At 39.6% G+C, this 23,336-nt stretch overlaps 1 protein-coding gene across 5 annotated transcripts in view; it reads right to left on the bottom strand.

Annotated features, from left to right (window-relative positions):
• ADGRF1 (adhesion G protein-coupled receptor F1) overlaps positions 1-16,035 on the bottom strand; it is a 45,188-nt gene extending 29,153 nt beyond the window's left edge. Inside the window, exons 1-3 of one of the 5 annotated variants that reach the window (XM_045573029.1) lie at positions 15,857-16,035; positions 1,709-1,855; positions 324-381 (exon numbers count right to left, since the gene is read on the bottom strand). In XM_045573029.1, the coding sequence (XP_045428985.1) occupies positions 324-381; positions 1,709-1,777 (127 nt within the window). In that variant the 5' untranslated portion in view covers positions 1,778-1,855; positions 15,857-16,035. Of the gene's footprint in view, positions 1-323; positions 382-1,708; positions 1,856-15,102; positions 15,150-15,856 lie in introns of those variants that run through there. The other 4 variants (XM_045573030.1, XM_045573031.1, XM_045573028.1 and 1 more) reach the window with 4 other exon arrangements.
• Positions 16,036-23,336: the final 7,301 nt, after the last annotated feature.

Here is a 23,336-nt window from a genome sequence, read left to right as displayed (position 1 = left end):
TTCCATGAAGAAACACACTGAATGCTTAAAACATCAGATTCACAAGTTAAATTTCAGGCCACAGACTGAGGGCTGTGCCCATGAAATGCATTGTTGGGATCAAGACAAGGAAGGAAAGGAAGAATATGGAACAATTTACCAGGTATGGTGCAGGATACTATGCTTCTGTAATATTGTTTAGTCCTCACAAATGCTTTGCCAGAAGGGATTACTGTTATTTTCATTTTATAGATTTGGGATGTTTAATAATGTGCCAATGATCATACACCCAGTCAGAAACACTATAGGATTAGAACCCCATTCTCTTGGCAGCAATGTCTCACCTGGGTGCTTTTTCTTATTCACTCTGAGTTCTCTTTTTGTCTTGATGCCATCATTTCTCTGTTAAAAAGGAAAAAAAGAAGAATTATGGCAAGGCTTTGGAACATTGTACTTCATTAGGCCTTGTTGGATTTCCCTAATAAACTGAAATCCTGCACCTAAAATCCAATTCAGGGACAATGGGGAGATGGCAAGAAAATATTTCACTGAGGCAGGTTTTTAGCACAAACCTGAAAGGCGTAGGGAACTGAAGATCCCTGGAGAAAGAATTTTCCAGGAAGAGGGAACAGCACATGTAAAGGCCCTGGTTAGGAACATGCCCAGCATGTGAAGACAGCTAGGAGACCAGAGTAGCTAAAGGGAGGGGGAGTAGAGAAGAGGGCAGAAAATGAGGTCAGAGAGCATCTCTAGGGAGGCAAGTTGTGTAGATTTTTATAGGCTATGGCAAGGGCTTAGCTTTTACTTCAATGAGATCGGAATCCACTGGAGAGTTCTGAACAGAGAAAAGATATGCTCTACTTTATTTTCCAGAAGGCTCAGTCCTGCAGTCATATTGGGAATAGTCACACACAGAAGCAAGGAGAGCATTCCAGGAGTTACTGAGAGCATTCCAGGAGTTACTGAAATCATGAGAGATAAAGAAAGTGTGGATTGACATAGTGGCCATGCAGGTGGTGAGAAGTGTTTAAATTCTGGATATGTTTTAAAGATAGAACCAAAACAAACAAAAAAGAGCCAATGGTTTAGATACGGATTATGAGAAGAATCAAGCATAAAAAATAAATTTTGTGCCTAAGCAGCTGGAGAGATGGGGATACCACTTGCTGAGATAGAAAATGAGGAATAAGTTTGGTGAGGAAAAAAAAAGTCACAAGTTTAATAGCAGACATATTAAGTTGAGGGGCCTCTTGGGCTCCCAACTGGAGATATCAAGTAGGTAATATGTATATGAATGTGGATGGAGTTCAAGGAAGAGGCCTGAGATGGAAATATAAATTTGGGAGTCACCAGAGTATAGAGAATATTAAAACTGTGACCCTAGATAAAAGCATCAAGAAAGTATGTATAGACAGGAATGAGATAGTCCAAGGTTAGCTAATGCCAACCTCTAAGTTTATTCTCTCTTAAAGAGGCCACAGGAGTGGATGAGTTGAGCTGAAAGAGATTTCCAATGGTTTAGTCCAAGATTCTTACTTTGCAGTTAAGTCATCTAAGCTCCAAGGCCACACAGCTAATGTTGCTAATGTTGAGATAAGAACCCAGAACTTCAGATTCCAAATCTATCACGTTTCGTGGGTTCAGTTACCTAGAGAGGGATGGATTCTAGGAGTGCCAGAGGAAAGAGGGGAGATGGTAAGGAGGAAAAACAGGGCATAATCCGACTCACCCCAAAGAAGCCATCAGTGCCCTCAGTGATGGTGAAGAGGGAGATGAACCACAAGACCAGGACTCTCATCGTCAGCAGGTCCCTGGTCTGGACATAAACAGCTGGGTCACAGTCTGTGACTACAATAGATAAGGTGTACAGGCAAGGCTGAGGCACAAAAAACAAGTAATTCCAACTAAAAAATTTAATGCACACAATAGTAGGGCCTCACTGAATCAATCAAAAGCCCTAAGTATTTGATAATTTTTCCACTTCACAGACCCAGCCTGAGATACTGTGTTTTCCAACGAAAAGTAGTAAATTTCTGTCTTTACAATCTTACTAGAAAATTCCCTGAGAGCTTTCTTCTAGGAGATCAAATTTGACTAAACATGGTTTTGTTTTATTTTTCTGGGTCAACTTGTATTTTTCCCCTTACATCAAAAAAATAATTTTGTTATTTATTGCAAAGTAATACTCAGTGTAAAAAAAGAAAAATAGAAAGTAGGGATAAAGAAAAATAAGAATAAAACTCAATTCATAATTCTAAAACCATAAAAATTACTATTTATGTGTGCTACATCTTTACAAATCTGAGATTTCTATAAATATTATTTATAATAATTTTTATTTTATTTTTTGACTAAAGTTTGTATTCAACACTTTTCTGTATTAGCTTCAGGGATACAGGTAGACATTCATATAGGTTACACTATTTTAAAATCATAACTTGCTTAACTTTACAATCAGGTGTATTTAATATCCAGCCTTTTATATTTCCCTGAGGTTTCCTTTTCATCTCAGTAAAAACAAATAAATAAATAAATAAATAAAATCATTAAAATAACCAAGGACTCTTAGAATCATTAATACAGTGATTATATTAATAATGTATTAATACATTAATACAAGGATTAATAATGTATTTATACAAGGATAGAATCTAAGTGTTTAAGCATAAAAAATAATCATGAACCAATCCAGCCAATTTTCTTCTTTATAATTAATGTAATTTGCAATAAACTGTCCTCAAGTTTATGGTTATCACACAATAATTTAGACAGAACTTGGCATATATTCAGGGTCACAAAATTAATCACTTATATCCGACTTTATTTCATATGAATGAAAAAAGTCACAGTAAGTTAGAACTGTTGTGTCCAATATGGTAACCACCAGGCATGTATTGCAAGCTAAATTTTAATTTTAATTATAATAAAGTGAAATTAAAAATTCAATTTCTTAGTCACACTAGCCACATTTCAAGTGTTTCAGTAGCCACATGTGACAAATAGCTTCCATATCAGGCAGCATGGACACAAAACTTCCATCATAGCCAAATGTTTTATTGGTCATGAATTATTGTTCAGTAAAAATTAGAAAGTGCTATCACATGCTGTAACATGGATATTCTGTTAGGTAAAATAATCCAATCACACACAAAAAAAGACAAATACAATTACAATTATAAATTGTCTTAAAGGAGTCAAATTCATAGGAACAAAAAGCAGGATGCTGGTTGCCAGGACCTTGGAGAAGGAGTAACAGGGAGTTGTGATTCAATGGGTATGAGTTTCAGTTTTGACAGATGAAAAAGTTCTAGAAATCTGTTGCACAAAACGTGAATGCACCTAATGCCACTGAACTTACACACTTAAAAATGGTTAAGTTGGTATATTTTGTTATGTGAGTTTTTTACCATGGTATGTTTTTATAAGTTTTACTGGATGTGAAGAATCACTTCCTGTGGCCTCTCGGCATTTCTTTCACATCTCCACAGGAAAAGACAAAAAACTGTGATTGCCAAACTCAATAACCCATCCTTAGAATAAGTGCCTTTTATTGGCAGCACTAAACACAGAGTAGAGTTCTCCTTTCCAGCCTTCATCTTGCTTTCTGGATGCACTTTTTAAAAAATATATTTTTATTAATCTCAAAGAGAAAGGGAGAGGGAGAGAGAAATAGAAATATCAATGAGAGAGAATTTTTGATTGGTTGCTTCCACATGCCCCATACTAGGAATTGGGCCCCCAACCCTGGCATGTACCCTGACTGGTAATTGAGCCATGAACTACTGGTTCATAAGTCGACACTCAACCACTGAGCCATGCTGGCCAGGTGCTTGGTGCACTTTAAATGTCATACAATCCCTGTCATCCCTGACAGCGCTGCCCCACACCTAGCTCTCTGACTTACAAGACAAGAGAAAAATATGAGGGGCAGGGTACTGACTTCCAGAGACATGGCCCCATGTCAGCACAGACCTTGTCTGGGGCTTTCCATGGAAGCAGGAGAAGAAGCGGTGGGGCACATAGCACTTTCGTATTTACCTCCCCGCTAAGGAGAGCAGCCCTCTCATGCCCACACCCCTATTTGCAAGACTCCTCCTAAATCTATTGCTTTAACTTCCTATGAGCAGCAGCCTATGCTCCAACCTCATTCCTCCAGATCTGCGTCCAAAAACCTACCTGCTCTGTGTCCTATAATAAAATGTGTGTGTGTGTGTGTGTGTGTGTGTGTGTGTGTGTATACTAGTTGTACCAGTTAACAATGCAGATTTTTTTTCAATAAATGCTGAAAAAACACATATGTTGATATATATGTGACTTGATATGTATGCTATTTTGTTGTATTGACAGCAAGCTTCAAAACTTTGTATGTCAAATTTTCTGAAAGTGTTAGCATCATAAATATTTTTACTCTTAAAAATGTCGAATTTTGTGCAAAAAAAAAAAAGAGCATTTGTAGGAAGTTTTAATTCTTACTTTATTTTGAATAAAAGTGCTGCTGAAAGTTATCGTATACTTCAGGAAGCTTATAATGAACATGTTCCATCTCAAGATACTTGTGAACGCTGGTTTAAATGCTTTAAAAGTGATTATTTCTATGTGAAAGACAAAGAACATCCAGATCAACTGAAAAAGTTTGAAAACCAACCATTACAAACATTATTGGATGAAATGCGTGTCAAAGTCAAAAACAACTTGCAGAAAGATTAAATGTTGCTCAGCAAACAATTTCCAATCATTTACAAAGAATGGGAAAGATTTTAAAGGAAGGAAAATGGGTGCCACATCAACTGAACAAAAGGCCAATGGAAAACTGAAAAGTCATCAGTAAAATGTTGCTTCAATGGCACAAAAGAAAATCTTTTTTGCATCGAATTGTGACTGGTGATGAAAAGTGGGTTTATTTTGAGACTCCCAAAAGCACAATATCGTGGGTTGATCCAGGTCAACCATCAACATTGACTGCAAGACCAAATCACTTCAGAAAGAAGACAATACTCTGCGTTTGGTGGGATTAGAAAGGTGTGGTGTATTATGAGCTTCTAAAACCAGGTGAAACCCTTAATACTGAAACCATTAATACTATTGACAACAAATAATCAATTCGAACCACACTTTGATTGTGAAATGACCAGACTGGGTCAGAAGACATGGCAAAGTAATTTTTGCTTCACACACTTCAAAACCAGTTAAGGACACATTAAAAGGTCTTGCCTGGGAAGTATTAACCCACTCACTGTATTCCCCCAGACCTTGCTCCTTCAGATTACCACTTGTTCCTTGATGATGGCACATGCACTTTCTGAGCAGCACTTCAAAATATATAAAGAAGTAAAAAATTGGGTCTCTGAATGGTTTGCCCCAAAACAAGAAAAGTTTTATTGTGACAGTACCTATAAGTTACTTAAAAGATGGGGAAATAGGAAACTTAGTGATGGACATTACTTTGAATAAAGCACTTTTGATGTTTCTCCTAAAATTATCATGTTTTTTTATTACAAAATCTGCTATTTTTTTTAAATATATTTCATTGATTTTTTACAGAGAGGAAGGGAGAGGGATAGAGAGCTAGAAACATCGATGAGAGAGGAACATTGGCCAGCTGCCTCCTGCACACCCCCCACTGGGGATGTGCCCGCAACCAACGTACATGCCCTTGACCGGAATCGAACCCAAGACCTCTCAGTCCGCAGGCCGATGCTCTATACACTAAGCCAAACTGGCCTCGGCCAAAATCTGCTATTATTAACCAGTACACCGTGTGTGTGTGTGTGTGTGTGTGTGTGTGTGTGTATACCTATAATAATCTATAATAATAAAAGCATAATATGCTAATTAGAACAGACATCCTTCTGGATGTCCTTCCAGATGACCTTCTGGACAAAGCCAGGGCTGTGAGGGGAGCCCGGGTCCCAGGTGCCAGAGGCAGCAGGTGCCGGCAGCCAGGGGAAGGAAGGCCTACTCTTGCATGAATTTCGTGCATTGGGCCTTCAGTATTTACATAAAATAACCGAACAATTTTATGAAATAGAACTTCTTTCTCTGAAACATGCCCATGTATCTTTTCTATTTTTTTTTCTTAATTTATTTCTTTCCTTTTTTTTTTTTTTTTTACTAAATTAATTTCCCAATACCTTTTTGGGAGTGCAGCCACATTGGAGGGAGTGGTGCTCTTTCCAGCCCCTCCCCCAGGTTTCCTCCACTCCTATGGAAAACGATTACTGTGAATTCCTGGGTACTGTTTGGGTTATGGTCTTAGTACTGGAGCTTTCAAAGAAGGTAACTGTCTCTGTGTGTGTAGGTGTGATCTGTGCCCTTTCTGTGCCAGGGCCTGCTTCCAAATGGTAGGCTGGCCTTCTGATGACTCTTTCTCTCCATCTCTTACTCTCTGAACAATCTTCTTTCTCCCGCATGCAGTCCAGGCCTGAGGCTGCAAGCCCAGCTCCAGAAGGCCTGGTGACAGCGCTGGGCACTGTGAGGAAATTCTCATACTCTCCGTCTTTGTCCCCCTTCCTCCCATACTGGAGGGTGCATTCTGGGCTATCTCTTCAGACTGGGTAGAAATGGTAAACTTTAATTTACAATCAGCGTTTCAGACCAGAGATTCCCAGGCACTGCTCTGTAGGCCTATCATGAAGAGCTAAACTATTTATTGATATGCACATGTTTTATTATGTGTGTGCATGTACATATATATTCATTTTTATGGAGCCTGGTCAAAACTAAAAGTACTGCTCTAGAGACAAATATTCATCACTTTTGGAAAGCAGAAAGCATAGGCCATGAGAAGGAGTAGGAAGGGGAGGTAGAGGGTGGGGAAGAAGAGGAGGGAGGAAAGGAACAGGAGACAAAGAAAAGAAGGCATTTAGGAACTCATTAGAAAATACAGGTGCTCCCATCCCACCCTAAATATACTAAATCCTAGACAGCCCAGTCCCAGCCTTATGCATTATTAAAGCTACCCAAGTGATGCTGACCTCTGATAGCTTTGACAGCTGATTGTAGACTGGTTCTCAGGTAGGAAAAAGAAAGGGTTATACACCTAAGTTAACCCTGTGATTTGAATTCTCTTTGGGGGGATTGGGATCTAAGCTTAAACTAATAAAAACTTTTTCTTAAATTCTTTGGTGTACACAGCTCTCTCTGGGATAGGGTTGGGAGACTAATTTTCAGATAAACAACAAGTAAGTTTTTAGTGTTACACTATTTATGGTCCAGAATTATTTGTTATTTTGCTGAAATTCATATGAAGTATTCAGTACAGAATTTAATAGGTGCTAAGCCCCAACTATTAGCTATTACTATTAGCATTACTAGCATTTCAATCTTACCACTAGTATTTTCACAGTTTCTTGTTGGATTGGGTCAGCATTTGGCTTCAATTCGGAGTCAAGTGAACTTATCAAACAAAAGCTGCTTTCGTATGATGCAAACCCCATGGCATTTTCAGCACTTCCCTTTCAAGCCAGAATAGTTTTAATTATTAAGAACGAGAGGCCTGGTGCACGAATTCATGCACGGGTGGAGTCCCTCGGCCTGGCTGGTGATAGGGACCAATAGGGTCGATCGGGGCCAGCCAGCTGGGGGAAGGTACCGCAGACGGTTGGCTGTGGGAGTGCACTGATCACCAGTGAGCAGCTCCTACATTGAGCATCTGTCCCCGGTGGTCAGTGTGTCATCACAGTGACCAATCATTCAGTTCATCTGTCATAGCCATTGCTTAGGCTTTAATAGCCTATATAATAAAAGGCCAGAGACATCACAACTGAAATTACCAGAGACAAGACCACCTCAGCCCCTTGAGGGCTGGCCCTGCCCCCAAGCAAGTGGTTAGGAGCAATCAGGTAGGTAGGCCAGAGGTCAGGGGATATCAGGTAGGCAGATGGCCCCTTTCTGGGCTGGCCCTACCCCCCAACAAAGAAAGAGGGAGGTCCAGGCCAGCCAAGCAATTGCACCCCATCCTGTTACCTGCAAAAGGAGGCCACCAGTGGCAGGGGAGAAGGGGTAGTGCTGCACAGATGGCAAGCAGTGGCAGTGGCAGGGGTGGAGCCAGCTGCCTGCAGCTGGGGAAAGGAAAGCCCTGATAGGCCCTCATCTGAGGCCAGGCCCAGGGACCCTTCCCGAGGGGTCCCGGATTGTGAGAGGGTGCAGGCTGGGCTAAGGAAAACCCCTCCTTCTCAAGTGCAAGAATTTTTGTGCACCAGGCCTCTAGTGTATAGATAACTCTCAAAATCTGTGTGTCTTTGCTACAGGTGAGGAGCTGTTGTCATCAGAGTAAGCATGTTTATGTCACACCTCGCTCTGAGGCAGCTCCGCCCCCAGGGCCAGTGGAGCCTGTGTTGACACTGGCTTCCTGGGAAGGCTTGGTCATTGTAGGACACCCCCCACACACACACCGCCTACTTCCTTGAATTCATTCAAGTAAACTCACTTCTGATAATCCCTGTCCTTCAGTTTACAGAAAACAATCATTAGAATTTGCTATTAAGCCCCTGGAGACAGCTGACCATTGTCTCCCCCTTCTTCCAGTTATATATTTATGGTCTCCAAATATCACTTATTTTTGTCAACAGCAGTCTCCTTATCAACAGTGGTACTTGGTTGGAACTGCCCACACCTACACTTTCCAGCACTTTTAGCAACAATCTAATCTTAGGCACAGTTGAACTCTTGTGTTGCTTCCCTGGCATCAATATTGATGGGATTTTTTTTCCCCCCTATAAATAGAATTTCCAGTAGAGTTGTCTCTCTCCTCTCAGTCACAGGCTAATGGAAAGAGCAGGTCTCCAGCTGGGATCTGAGCAAAATTATGACTCAAATAGACCTGATTGTTTTCAAGGCAAGGGACCTATAAAATCTTGGTTTTATTTTACCTCTTATTTTATGTTTTTGGGAACCTTTGCATTGAGATCTGTCTTTGCATAGAAATCCTTGGGTCATTTGCCTTTAAGAGTGACTTTATGTTTTTTTAAGTAGACAGATACAGTAGAGAAGACAGGTGGAAATATAGATGGGGGACAGAAAAGATAACCAATTTTATATCTGAAAAAATTTTTTGGAAGTTTGGTCAATTATATGAGTTAAACAAACTTCTTCTGGAAGGACTATAATGTAAAGCTATTTACAACCTTATTGAGTGTCTGCATAAATATTTGTGCACAGTAAAATTTTAAATACATATTTTATGTTTTAGCATGTGTTAGTATGTTTATATGGAATAAAAATAGTAGAAAGAAACCAAAATGAATTAGACCCTAACCCAAGTCTGTCCCTCATCTGTTAGAACTTGTGAAAGTCAGTTTCCTCCTCTATAAATTAAAGGGAATTCAGATCCATTCACATTCAGATTCTATTATTACATGCCCATTTCTCCATTTCTCTTTACACATTATTTCTTACATTGTTCATTTAATTAGTGTTCATCGGCCGTCAAATTTAAATCTGAAAAGATTAAAAATTTTTACTAGGCTTTACTCCTGTTTTCTTCTCAAACTGGTTATTGTAATTCTTTTTTTTTTTCTGGAGTATTTTTTTTTAAATTATTGAATATATTGGGGTGACATTGGTTAATGAAATTATATAGATTTTAGGTGTACAATTCAAAATGCATCATCTGTATACTGTATTATGTATTCCCCACCCAAAGTCTCCTTCCATCACCCCTTTACCCTCTTCTACCTCTCCACACCCCTTCTTCTCTGGTAATCACCAGTTGTCTATGTCTATGAGTTGTTTTGTTTTGTTCTGTTTTTGCTTAATGCCTTCACCTTTTTCACCCAGCCTCTGACAACTGTCAGTTCGCTCTCTGTCGTTATGAGTCTGTGGTTATATAATTCTTAAACCTCTATTGAGATAGGCTAAGAATCTACCAAGAATTAAGTCCTTGGGTTGAGAATAGTGGTATAATTTTTAAGAGTTCTAGAATTATAAGGCTGGAAAAGACCAAAAAAATTACTTAGCTCAGTCCCTTCCCTGTGACACTTTACTCGTCTTTAATTTGGTCAGCCACTATAGAGTGAGAACCTCCAATTTCCCAGGCACTGTGCCAGGCACATCCTCCTGCAGGGTGTTCCTGCACTGCAGCTCCACCCACCAAGCAAAACCCCAAAGCAGGGACCCACACCTACTTTAGAAAACTAGTGCTGGTTGCTGGAGTCCTTTCTGTTCCCTATTTAAACTTTGATGTTTCATTGAATGGCTCTCCCTCAGAGTCCAGTTTGTGACCCTGCAACCCACCCCCCCAACTGACCTTTTTTGATCCAAAAATTGAGGTACAAATTTTAGAAGTCTGTGTGTCCTATGCCACTTATTTGAACTTCAGCTTGAGAGCATTTCTGGATTAGCGGCAGCCTAAACCAGCTGTCTGTTCCCTCCTAGCAAGGATTTGGGTTGTGTGTGTCTTTAAAATCTATTCAGACTGCGCTTTGTAGCTTAGAAGAGACCCAGGATGTTACTTTGTTCTTAGCTCATTGCCTCAGACTTCTCCTCTTGTCCTCGCCGCTAGTCTATGTCTCACAGACGACGACCAGCCACGACAAACCCAGCTCAATTCCTTTCTAAACAGCCTGCCAGCTTCAAGGACTGGCTCTAGTCCAACCCCTTCTAACTGAAGATTTTCTCCCGTCACTCACAGTTCAGTAGACCACAGGTTACCACCAAGCCCTGAAAGATAATAAATGACCTCCAGAGAAGGTGCCAAGCTCTTTTTTCCAGCCAAGCCTCCAGCTCAGCACCCGGGCCCCAGCCTCCCCGGAACTCCCAGGTCAGGCTCATTTCTCACCTTCCCCACTCCACTTTGCCTACAGAGAGTGGGGAGAGCCCAGAGAATGTGGGCTTCCTTTTGGATTGTTTGCTTGAAAAAGTATCTGAACAGCAACTCAAGAGTGGTGATAGTTTTATAATAAGAAAAAAATAAGAATAATTCTTTCTAATTTATAAAATGCTTTCATATACCTTGGTTCTATTGTTGGGCAATCTTGAAAATTACAAAATTATTTCCTTTTCGCACTTGCAAAAAATGAGAAGGATAAACTTAAATTCTATTTCCCTAAATTTCTTTCTCAAAAAAAAATCTAGCATTTTGTTGCTCAGGGAATGATTTTAACAAATTCCTCATTGATAATGTAATTTTCATTAAGTTCTTTTAAAATAAGCTGTCTGCTAAGAGGAGGAGGAGAAATGTTTCAAAGCTGGTCTCCTGATAAATTTGAGCGTTATTGTGAGTCTAAGGATACTCAGCTCTTCTAAGATAAAAACACAATTCATCAGGCCTACTGGAAAGAACCAACAGAACAGGCTTTGTAGTCTTCATATGTAAGCGCTCAGGTAAATATGTGTTACAAACTCTTCTTGGGTGGTCTGTTTTAAATAAGACTAAACCAAATATCTAACTTTTTTTTTTAATCCTCACCTGAGGATATGCTTATTCATTTTAGAGAGAGAGGAAGGGAGTGAGAGAAACATGGATGTAAGAGACAACAATTGGTTGCCTCTTGTATGAACCCAACTAGGGATCAAACCCAAAACCTAGATGTGTAAACTGACCAGGAATCAAACCCATGACCTTTTGGTGTATGAGATGATGCTCCAACCAACTAAGCACCCTGCCAAGGGCAAATACCTGACTTTTCATGCAATGCTTATACTGATTAAACTCATTATTTCAAGTCTACAAAAAACATTCTTTAAGTTTTTCTATGCATATTAACATTATTTTCATCATACTTCCTTACTGTTTAGAGCCAGTTTTTCATTCCTAAATGATTCTATAAGTAGAACGAGTTGTCTGGCATTTCCACCTATCCTGCAAACATTATGTCAATCTATACACAAAACCTTCCAGGCTCATACTATGTACAGATGAAGATCAAACATGCTAACAAGGCAAATTCATCTTTTGGACTCCTTTAATCTGCCCTCAAATGTTCCTTCTATGTAACTTCTTCTTGTGCATCCTTAATTCCAGGCAAACTGGTATTCTTCTGGGTTAGAATGAAAGTATAGCTTTAAAAGGTTTATACATTTTGAGTTGTTTATAAAAAATATTTTTTTATAATCCTCACCTGGAAATTTTTCCCCCATTGATTTTTAGTGAGAGTGGAAGGGGAGTGGGGAAGAGAGAGAGAGAGAAAGAGAAGAGAGAGAGAGAGAAAGAGAAGAGAGAGAGAGAGAGAGAGAGAGAAAGAGAAGAGAGAGAGAGAGAGAGAGAGAGAGAGAGAGAGAGAGAGAGAGAGAGAGAGAGAGAGAGAGAGAGAGAAAATACACTGATTAGTTGCCCCCCACAAATGGCCCAATTGAGGCCAGGGATGGAGCATGCAACCCTTGATGAGAAATCGAACTCGTAAACCTTCGGTGCTCAGAATTGATGGTCTAATCACACCAGCAGGGCTACATTTTGGCTTTTTATAGACATGTCCAAATTGCCCTCCTAATTTGTGCCTGTCTATGCTCCCTGGTAATGTACAGAAATGCCTATTTAAGTCATCCTAAGTTTTCTATTAGAATGTTTTTTTTGTTTGTTTGTTTGTTTTTTTCTTAAGAACTGCTTCTTAGGAGCTTTTTATATAGTGTGAATATCAGCTCTCTGTCACGGCTTATAAGTACTTAGTCATCATTGGTCTTTGGTTTTTTAAGTTTTTATGTTTGTTCTGCATAAAAGTTTAAAATATTTATGAAATCAAATCTGTCTATATGTATTTAAATTTTTTCTATAAAAAGATTATAACAGTGTCATTCTATATTTTCTTCTTTAAATTTTTTCTTCTAGAGTTATTTCAGGTTTTCATTTCTTCTAGACTTATTTCAGATTTTAGTATGAACTAAGGGTTTACTTTCATTTTTCTCTAAATGAATAACCAGTTTTTCCAATTATGTTCTTTGACTAAATATTCTTTATCAAGATCATCTTGATAAATGTTATCAATTTTAAAGGCCACTTTGTCATATAATAAAATTCTGATAAATAATTTCTTTAATTCTATTGCTTTCTTTACCATTTCTCTTGCCAGTTACTAGCTTAGTAGTTGGTATTTTGGCCAAAAACATGTCTAAGAGGTTTATCACTGAGTTTCTTATTAGAAAGGATTGGGGGGAGAGGGGGAGGGAAAGGGGACATATGTAATACTGTCAACAATAAAAAATAAAAATAAAGAAAATTCAACATTAAAAAAAATTAATTAACCGGATTCTCTAAGAGACTGCTTATAGAGAAGTCTTCACGCAAAATTTGGCTACAGTACAAACACTAGTGCAAAAGATTTTCATAGAAAATAAAATCTGCTTAACACAAAGAAAGTCTCTTTATCCAAAACTTTGAAGACATAAATCTGTTCCATTGCAACCACTGTCCTAACACCACAGATTATGGTTAATGCCTACTTATCCTTAAACAATAAAGAAACTCAGATTTTTTTTTTAATTTTATAAGAAAAATAAACTATCTTAAATATTTCATTTAAAGTGTTTATTTTAAAAGGCTTTATTTAAATCAAAACCAAAATTCTAGAGTTCCTAAGTCGTGTGAGCCTTTGGAGATTAAAAACTGACATTTGCACTGATGACCTAATAACCCTCACCAGCAAGATTTAGCTCAATTTTGCACAGCTTGAGGGCTACATATCTCATTGCCACTGCTCACCTCTTTGCACTTTATTTATGCACAGGGAAGTTACTATACTTTTATGAAATGCCAGGGCACTTTCACACATATTAATTCTTAAGGATTTTCCTTCTTAGTATGACAGTGCCCAGCTTCCCATCTACTACTGGATAGGAGCCTTTATGAGGTTACCCGTGGCTTGCTGGGAGCGGGTTTGGTAAGGTGGCCTCGGCTCCGCACTGGTTTAGTGCACTACAGTGGTGGTCACTCAGCAAGGTTAGAAACAGCTGTGCATACTCTACTTTATAGAGTCAAAGCATGTCAAACTCATGGCCCACAGGCCTCATGCCTCATTTATCTGGTCCCACATTAGCCTTTGAGTTTGACATGCTAGCTATAGACCTTTTGCATTACCCCTCCAGTTCTCTCGATTATTTTCACAGCTATTACAACTGTGTGGCTATCCAGTCCAGAACTGTGAAGGCCTTGACATCCCATGAGCACTTTGCTACTCAAGCTCAATCTAAGAGAACACCATGATATGTTTGGGAATAGGGTTTCCCCTTCTCTGTAGCTATGGGTATTTCCTGCCAAAGAACTAAAAGGGAACAGGGCAAGATATGTTGAAAGCAGCAAACACATGTGTTTAGATTGGGTGGAACATGGTTTTACAAAAAGTGGCCTTCGGCAAAACTGGGAACGCAGTGGCAGTTCTTCAGAGGAGGCCACCTCCACTTTCAGGGCCATTTACCCCTGCGACACTCACCCACCCATTGCTAATGGCCTTGGGTACCCAGCACCCTCTCACTTCTTCCCATTTACACTGGCTCACACCAAAATGCTAAAATCAGTCACTGATACACGGGTTTTCATGAACATATCCACTTATTTTTTTCTAGGAGAATATTTGCATTTATTTAATTGTGAAATGAATTACATCAGAGGGTACATGGCTGCAAAAGCATGGTGTTTCCCTTACCCTCACTCAGCACAGTAAGAGACACCTTGTAATGTAGGCCCTGCCCCTCATTTTTTTAAAATTTGCCTTTTTTTTTTTAGAGAAACAAGACATACATAATCTATGAAGCATGTCAGTAACAATTATATCAGCTTGTGGTTGTACATAAAATGGGAGTGTTTGCAAGTCAAGCTTCCAAGACTCAACATGTATACACGCCCATTTTAAATCTCCATGCTTGTTGCAAATTAATCAACCGAAACAAGAAAAGTGAAATAATCTGCCCAAAGTTACATTATTTGTTAATAGTTGAGTCAAGTATTATGAGGCTATTATTGTAAAGCTGTTTTTAATTTTAGTTACGGTTATAAATAATTAGTAGTGGTTTTATTATAGCAAAAAAGAGCATAACAAAAGGCTGTGTTAATATTCTGACAAATCATCGGATATATTTTTATCTATTTTTTTGTCCTCTGATGTCTGTGATCTCCAGCCTATGTGTGTTGTTATCAGGTTTAGTTTAATTAATGGATATCACTATGGAAAAGCCAGAGTCATCATTTCTCCATACTTCTTCCATCTTGACCTCCTTTCTATATCTCCTTAAGTAACTTCCCATCATTTAGTTTCTGGCACGGTAAATTACATAGGACATCAGATTTACATAAATAGATTTTTCATGAAAAAAAGAAAAATTATGAATTTTCAAGGCCTGTCAGTTTAAAAATACAGTGTGCTGCTTCATATTTACTTGGGGGTAACAGGAGGGGAAGTGGTTAAAAGGATCAATTTTGGGATTTTTCAGAGTCCAGGAAGGGGGTTAAATTGAGAAATACTTCTCAGATGTATATGGATTCAGTCAAAGCTTAAATAAATCCATCCTAAAGTGAAAATAAACTTAAATCTCTCAAGTGTATTTTTAAACAAATTGCTAAGATTAACATATTTCTAACTAGTGAAATCCTTAAGATTCATATTTTTAACAATTATCTTTAATGGAGCCTTCTTCATTCCAGTTGACCTACCTCCAAGCACATCCAAAAAATAGGGGTGCTATGTTACAATTGAGAAGATTGCACCTTGAGTCTGAAAACCTGGAGTTTGAGTCTCAAGCCAATACCTCAATTTATGTAGTCACCAAAACACAGACCTCTGTTATCACTGCTCATTGCTCCTTCCACTCTATATTCCTTTATTTCACCTCTCTTCAGGAAATGAGATATTGAGAGTCTTCCCCAGAAGGAGAAAATAATCTCAAATTAACAGGAAGCACCTGTGATAGTAAATCAAGTTCTAAGGAATCAAATCATCGCTATTGGGCTTACCTGGTGATTCTCTCCTCACATCAGAGCCCGAGGGAGCCCTTCCTCCAGTGTACTTGTGGCTCAATCACTTCTTAAGCTGTTTGGAAAGACGATCTTAATATCTGGATTACAGCAGCTCTCTGGCATGCATACAGGTCACGGATTTATGACCAACCCCTAGTGCACGGAGGAGCCCAGGACACACCCCCTTCAAGAAGGAAAAGAGAAATACTTTTCTGCTGACTCTCCCTCCCCCTTTGAGTCCATATCAGCCAGGTAAGAGGAAGCAGCTCAGAGCCAAAGACTAGACGATTCCCCTGGCAGGTACAGGTGGATTTCTGAAACCACAGAAGGAGCTCTAGGGGAATGAGGAACACTTCTGTCCTCGATCAGTTTTCTACAAAATGCCACTTGGTTGAACCTTCATGTCCAGCCTCTGGATACTAATGGTCACACCCCATAAAGCAAAAGAAATACAGCCCTTAGTTCATGATTCCAAATGGATGAGGGTAGGGGCAGACATTATTATTTTGGGGTTTTTTTCTGTTTTCTCATTCAAGGCTGAAGAATGAACTTACTACTTTCCCAGATAAAGGAACCTGGACTTCTGGGTGGGCTAATATGGGGTGGAGGCTGGCAAAAGAGAAGAGCAATGTGCACGTCTGCCCCTGGGTGAAGGTTTCAGTATGTTCTTTGTCCTTAAAAAACCTTGAGCTAACTCTTATTAACTTTTTTAACAAAGCTTTCTTCCTTTCTTTTCTTTTTTCTTTTTTTTTAAATATATTTTATTGATTTTTTTACAGAGAGGAAGAGAGAGGGATAGAGAGTTAGAAATATCTATGAGAGAGAATCATCGTCAGCTGCCTCTTGCACACCCCCTACTGGGGATGTGCCTGCAAACAAGGTACATGCCCTTGACCAGAATTGAATCTGGGACCCTTGAGTTCACAGGCCAATGCTCTATCCACTGGGCCATACTTGTTTCGGCAGTTTCTTCCTTTCTAAGGAGTCATCACCTTTGAAAATAAACATTCCACGTGTGCAAATGATCGAGGTGGCTTACACTTGAAGCCATTCCATATTTTACAAATTAATTGAGGTGTCTTACATGCTAATGCATAAAATAAAATTATACTAGAATAGAAATTAAGGAATACAAACCATAAAAGTTCTATATAAAATAAACAAATTACAAAAAGGAAAAAACTATAAAAGTAGAGAGTCAATTAAGAAACAAAATGCAAATAAAAACCTATGAGTTATCTGTAGTGTTGTGTAAGTTTGACACTCAACCCTAGGGATGGAGCTTCCCAGCAGTCAAAGAAAAGGAAAGCTGATCAGCTACAATGTTCTTATCAGAACAGGGGAAGCATCCATCTTCTCAGGAAGGAGAAAATAGTCCGTGGAGCACAAAATTCTAATAGAAACTGTTTTTGTGTGTGAACTGCTAATAAGATGGGAGCCCATAATTTCAGGTTGAAGACCTTTAGTGCCAAGCAGCCTTAAACACAATGCTATCCCAGCTGAGCCCCTCCACAATCAGGTCTGCATCGGGTCCAGTGGAAAGTTCTAAAGAGAACAAAGCCTTCTTGACAACCCATAGTGGTTGAAGGGCATCATTCATTGCTCCTTTCTCCATCAACCAGCCTGAGCAGAATAGAGTTGATCTCACAGTTTAATCAAGTGAACTCCATTCTCCTCCGGTGCCTTTTCCACTGGCTTTTGCCTGTTTTCAGGATCCACCAATTGTAAGTGGATATACAAAATATATCCTTTCAATACAAAAGGTCGGTCAAGGGCTTCTTTTCAGCCCAGGACTTCCCTTTTCCTATTGTCTCTATTAAATTGCAAGTTCATGTAGGAGTACAGAAGTCACTGACACCTTAGTGGGAAAGTGTTTATAAAATGTGACTAACTAATTTACTACTTACTTAGGGAGAAAAGTGACTGTGGAATCAGGCTGTGGGCTTGGAGGGAGGAATAAGCCTGTAGTGGGGCAGACAAAATAGCTAATCAGCATAGAGCTTAAGGTGATAAAGGCTTGAAATCAGATGGAAGCTCTGGTACTCACCTACAGCTCACTGTGTTGTGAAGCCCAACAATGTCCTAAGGGCTGGCCCTCGGAACCACAGGGACTCCTAGTTTCTTATTAGCCCAAAAACATTTTAGCAGATTCTAGAAAATAAGGCAACCAAGTAAACATCAATGATTCCATGAGTATACTGGCTGGGGGGGTGACCATCTAAATCAAAACAAATGAATACATTTACTAGTTTGTGAATTCCATATTTAATAGGAGATCATGGTATACCCAATATTTAGGTTGTTTCACAATAGGGTTTGCTTTTCAATTACTGGTGACTCATCAATAAACTGCTTACTCACCCCTTCTAGTTTCTTCCTAATAATCTTAAAGCATGCAATGCTGAATTTCTTAGTATTTCTTGGTTTGGTTTGGGGGCTCCTCAGTCCCTGCCAAAGTGGCTTACGTGCTCATGGATAAAATACAGCAAGGGGAGCAGCATGAGTTTGAGCACCAATGGAAGCATTGCTCTTCTAGTGTGATTACAAAGCTCCTTCTGCCACAAAATCTCACCCACACTAACCTATGAAGCAGGAGCACAGTACTCACCTGAGTACACAATGACAGCTAAACCAATGCGTTTCTATCCACCTGGTCTACATCACATCTCTTTGGTGATCTTGACATCAGAACTTCTTTAGCAAGACAAGGCCCAACATCCAACAGATGCTACAGAAGAACAGGAAGAAAGACCTGGGGCTGAAGAAGAGCTTCAAGCCTCCCAGCTTCATCTGTTTGTGTTGGATTCCTGAATGGTCCGGTCGCTTGATTTCCCAGCAATTGAGCAGAGTCACTGGAGTAAACAGAACAAACCTGAGGCCCCAAAGGAAGGAAAATGTGACATAAATATGTTATTGCAACTGGTCCTCTGATTCTTCTCATGTCAACCAAGATTCCCTGAGAGACTACTGGGTGTGAGGCAATATCTGAATTAGACAGATCAGGAGGCGCACCTGGGGGAGGGCATGAACCCACCCAGAGCAGTTGGACCCTGGATGGCAGTGTCTATACTCAAAATTGCTTTGTCTTACAGAAGTGCTATTCCAGGGGCTGCAAAAACCAATGGACGCCTTGAATGATGTGATGATTCAAAGGTGTGCTAGGCCCTAAACTGTTTCAAATGGCTTCATTCCATAATTATGAAATGGTTAAATCCAATAAAAAAATATTTCAAGTAAAATTGTTAAGAAACCTGAGAGTAGGAGCAAAGAGGGGAAGAACTGAGTATAAAACATAAATTAGAGTGAGTTTTTCCTAATATAATAAGACAATCAAAACTGATGTAGTCTCTTAACACTCAGAAGTAAGACTTAAAGAGGTGGATGGGGAATTATTAGACCGTTTGGGGGCAAAGCTTGGTCAATGTAACATAGAAACTTTTTTTTTGTTGGGGGGGGGGGGTGGCATTGCATAATAATTGTATTGCTACTTACCATTAAAATAAAGGGCATCCAAATGAACAAAGGGATAGTTCACAAAACTGTAGGAAATCTTATCCATATCAGAGACAAGGGTAACAATGTATAGACATGAGAAGTGGCCTGGAAAACAATTAGGAAAAGATATGGACTACCAAGCACTTAGTATGAGCTCACATTTGCTGAACACTTACCATGTTCCAAGTACAGTCTGAGCAGTTTCCATCTGCTTTTATACTCCTAGCAACCTGTGAGGCAGTTACCATGATCATCCCCACTTTATAGATGAGGAAATCGAGGTGCAGGGTGGTGAAGTAAATGATGGGCCAGAGCCCCAACTCAGTCTGACTTCAGAGTCTGTGTTCCTAACCTATACTGTACTGCTTCTCAAAGACAGGTGAGCAATACAAGTAGACATATCCAACCCTTGCAAAATAAGCAAAGAAAAGGCAAAGGCTATGTCTCAAGTACCAATGAGACATAGCATTCTTATCATCTGAGCCTTCCATAATAATTTGGAGAGCCACTAGAACCCTACAGAACCCACATTTCCATTTCATTCAAAAGTCACTAAATGCAAGGCCCGGGCTCGGTTTAACAGAGCCTGGCAGGGTTCCATCCATTGCCTTGAATCAGCTCAGATTGTAGATATTTAAACATCAAAGGTAATGCAGAGAAGAGGAAGCTATGAACTATAAAAGTAATGAGCTTTTTTTTCTTTCATTCCACCTGTCCTTAAAATAAGAATTATACAGCACCACATAGCCTAGTTCTCCAAGCTCAGCAAACCCTCCTGGGGTGTCCCAAAAGTCACAACCACAGGCAACTACTGAACACATACCCCATGTTCACATGATGCACAGAATTCACATGGGGGCAGGGCACCCTCCGCAGAGAAGTTGTCTGATAGACCTCACAAGGATCCTGCTCTTAATAGACAGGTCCAGAGTGCCAGGCCCTTCACAGCGACATGCAATTCTGCGCAGCTGACCTAAAGCAGCAGAGAAAAGTAACAGGAACAGGCTTCAGGAGAACTGCCCTGGGTCTGCTGGATTAGAGGATAAAATCCAACAGACTAGGCCACTCAGTGCCCCACAGTGCATTCTGGTGGGTGAAAAGCTCTCCCAGAACAAAATAATTCTCATTCTGTCCCCGGGCACTTTTTCTTTGACCTTATGCTGTACGGAACCTCCTCACGGGGACAAACATCTGAAGATGTGGCCTGAGATTAAGATATTCTTCTCACCGAAGTATTGTTTCTTTTTAGCAAACCACAAAGGAACCCCAGGGCTTCTGAATGTCCTTCGAGCAAAGGGAGACATCTAGTGGCCAAGACTCAACTGTTTAGTAAATTAATAAATTGTGGAATGGTTTAGTTGCATGGTATACTGGGGACTTGGCAGGGAAGGGGTGTGGTCTAAACCAGGTAACTTCAGAGACCCTGAGCTACTTTGCCCATATGTTTGCCAGGGATTCAACTTTCAATGGAATTCATTTATTCATTTATTTATTCAAATCAACAAACATTCGTATTAAATGTCTACTAGGTGCAAGACATTACTAGGCCCTGGGGACCTCAAAAATCTATAAATACTGCCTTCTAGGATCTTATACATTCATAGAAAGACTGGCCCACCAACAATCAGTTCAAATACATTGTGGTGGGAGCTGACCACATTATAGCAGAGCAGCCCACTATATTCTTTAGAAAAGGCACGCAGATGAATCTTTGAGGATGAGAGGAAGACATGTCTAAACCACAGATCTCAAACTGGCACCCTGTGCACCCCATCTGGCATGCAGATGTGTTTTTCTTGGCCCATTCAATGTTTTTAAAACTCTGAATTAGTTGCTGACATTTAAACATCAGGGGATTTCATATGAGAATCCAGATTTCAGCTTCTTTTGAAAAAAATAGGACGACCTGACAACAGTTTCCATATTCTTGCCGGGTGATGTTTAACTGGAGCTGAGTCTCTGAACAGAGACTGCCTGCCTTCCGTAACCTTTTTTCATAAAAGCCCAAAAGTTACTTATTTCAATGAATTTGGGGTATATTTCATATGAATAGGGTACAAAACTCAAAATTACAAAAATATAGTTATTGAAAATCTAGTCTCCCACTATTCTTTTTCCACAGCGAATAAATCATCATCGACAGTTAGAAACTGCATCACTACATACACCACACCATACACTAATATTCATTTCCTCTAGATTAAAAATTTTTAAATCCTATATAATAAAAGGCTAGTATGAAAATTGTCCCCTCGACCAGGAGTTTGAGAGTTTAACAGGGACTTTGACCTGCCAACCGCCTTCAGCCCCTCCCCCAAGTCGGCCCAACCAATTGGCCCAATCAGGGAGGGTCAGCTGACGCCACCCACTCATGAATTCATGGATGGGGGCTCTAGTAAAATATAAAACAATAAAGATACAAGAAATGAAGGGAATTGTTGCTGTTACATTCCTTAAATAATTTGTTGATTTAATAACAAAGCCTTTCTAATGTAAGACCATAATCCAAGCATTACAAAAAGAAAAAACTTGGCCAAAATACCAAAAGAAATAAAAAGTTAGAGGAAATTCTTCTTGGTAAAAAATACAATGAATGGCATCCAGATATAAATAATTACCTAGAAAAATATTTTAATTCATATCATTAAGGTGTTTTTTTTTCCTTAAATATGTAATTAGTTCTTATAAATCAATAAGAAAAAGACAATTGTTGAAGTCACTTTCTAGGCTTAAGATGGAGCTGCTCTGCATTGAGTGTGCCATGTCAGCAAACCAAAATGTTTTAGGTAACTTTTATGCCCTGTAAATGCTCCACCTGAGCAGAAATGCAGTTTATCCAGTCAGCCAATTCCCAAATGCAAGCCAATTCTGGCTCTACACTTATTTCCTTGTTCCTTCTCACCTCAAACCAAGTGGACTACGTGGCCCCAGCCATATCAGATAGCTTGTATTTTTCTCTTCCTTGTTCTTTACTCTTGACCTTATGAAAGCTTCTTGTCTTCCCACCCCATTTTGCAACCCTGAATAGAGACTGTCTGTGTCATGAAGTGTTAAGTGAAGTTTGCCTTTCATTTTTAACACGACCAAAGAGACACATGGACAAAGCAATATGAATAAACAAAATAAGGATAAAGATTGTTCTGAAAGCTACACAAAGCAAAGAAACAACTAGCATTACTTGAAAAATGAAGAATAAAGAATTGATTAAGTATAAGCTTTCACCTCTCAGGTGGGCAAGGATCAAAGGGGTTGATAATACTGTTACAGGTGGGAGAAAACAGTCACATATATACTAGTAAGTAAGTCTCTATTACATTTTTTGGTCTTTTTATTAATTTTTTTATTGATTAAGAATTTGCCCTCAAACCCCCATTCTAATCCCCCACCCCCATCCCACTTATGCCCCCACCCTCCTATTGTCCTTGACCACTTATATGTGTGCACATAAGTCCTTCAGTTGATCTCTCCTTTTTATCCCCACCCTCCCTTTGAGGTCCAACAGTCTGACCCATGGCTCCTTATCTTTGGGTCTGTTTAAAACAAAAAGGTTTTAATCAACTGAAATTCTGAAATTACTAATACCATGTAACTTGGCTTAAATTGACTAATACAGAAATTGATAACAAGAGCAAAAGCTTCCGTAAGAGAAATCTGAAAATACATGGCATTTGCTTCTGCTCACCAATTCCACGAGGAGGTGTGGCTGCACCAATGGCAAGAAGCTCCTGACCATGAGCATCGCCAAGCATGCATTCGAGATCATCCACTTGCCCACCCATGAGAATGCCCTGCATGTCCTGGTGAATACCATCAACAGCAATGGCCCTGGGAGGATTCCACCCACCTTGGACAAACTAGAACAGTGAAGAAACGGCTGTGTCTCCCCTGCGCTGTGTGAATTGGGCTACCTGGCTGCGCCAGAGTGAACTCAGGAATGGGGAATGCACTGAGAGTTACTCATGTTAAGTACTTCTGGTCCTTA

This window comes from Pipistrellus kuhlii, unplaced genomic scaffold, assembly GCF_014108245.1.
Source record: "Pipistrellus kuhlii isolate mPipKuh1 unplaced genomic scaffold, mPipKuh1.p scaffold_m20_p_5, whole genome shotgun sequence".
Taxonomy (NCBI): domain Eukaryota; kingdom Metazoa; phylum Chordata; class Mammalia; order Chiroptera; family Vespertilionidae; genus Pipistrellus; species Pipistrellus kuhlii.
This window is presented reverse-complemented; position numbering and strand designations above follow the sequence as displayed.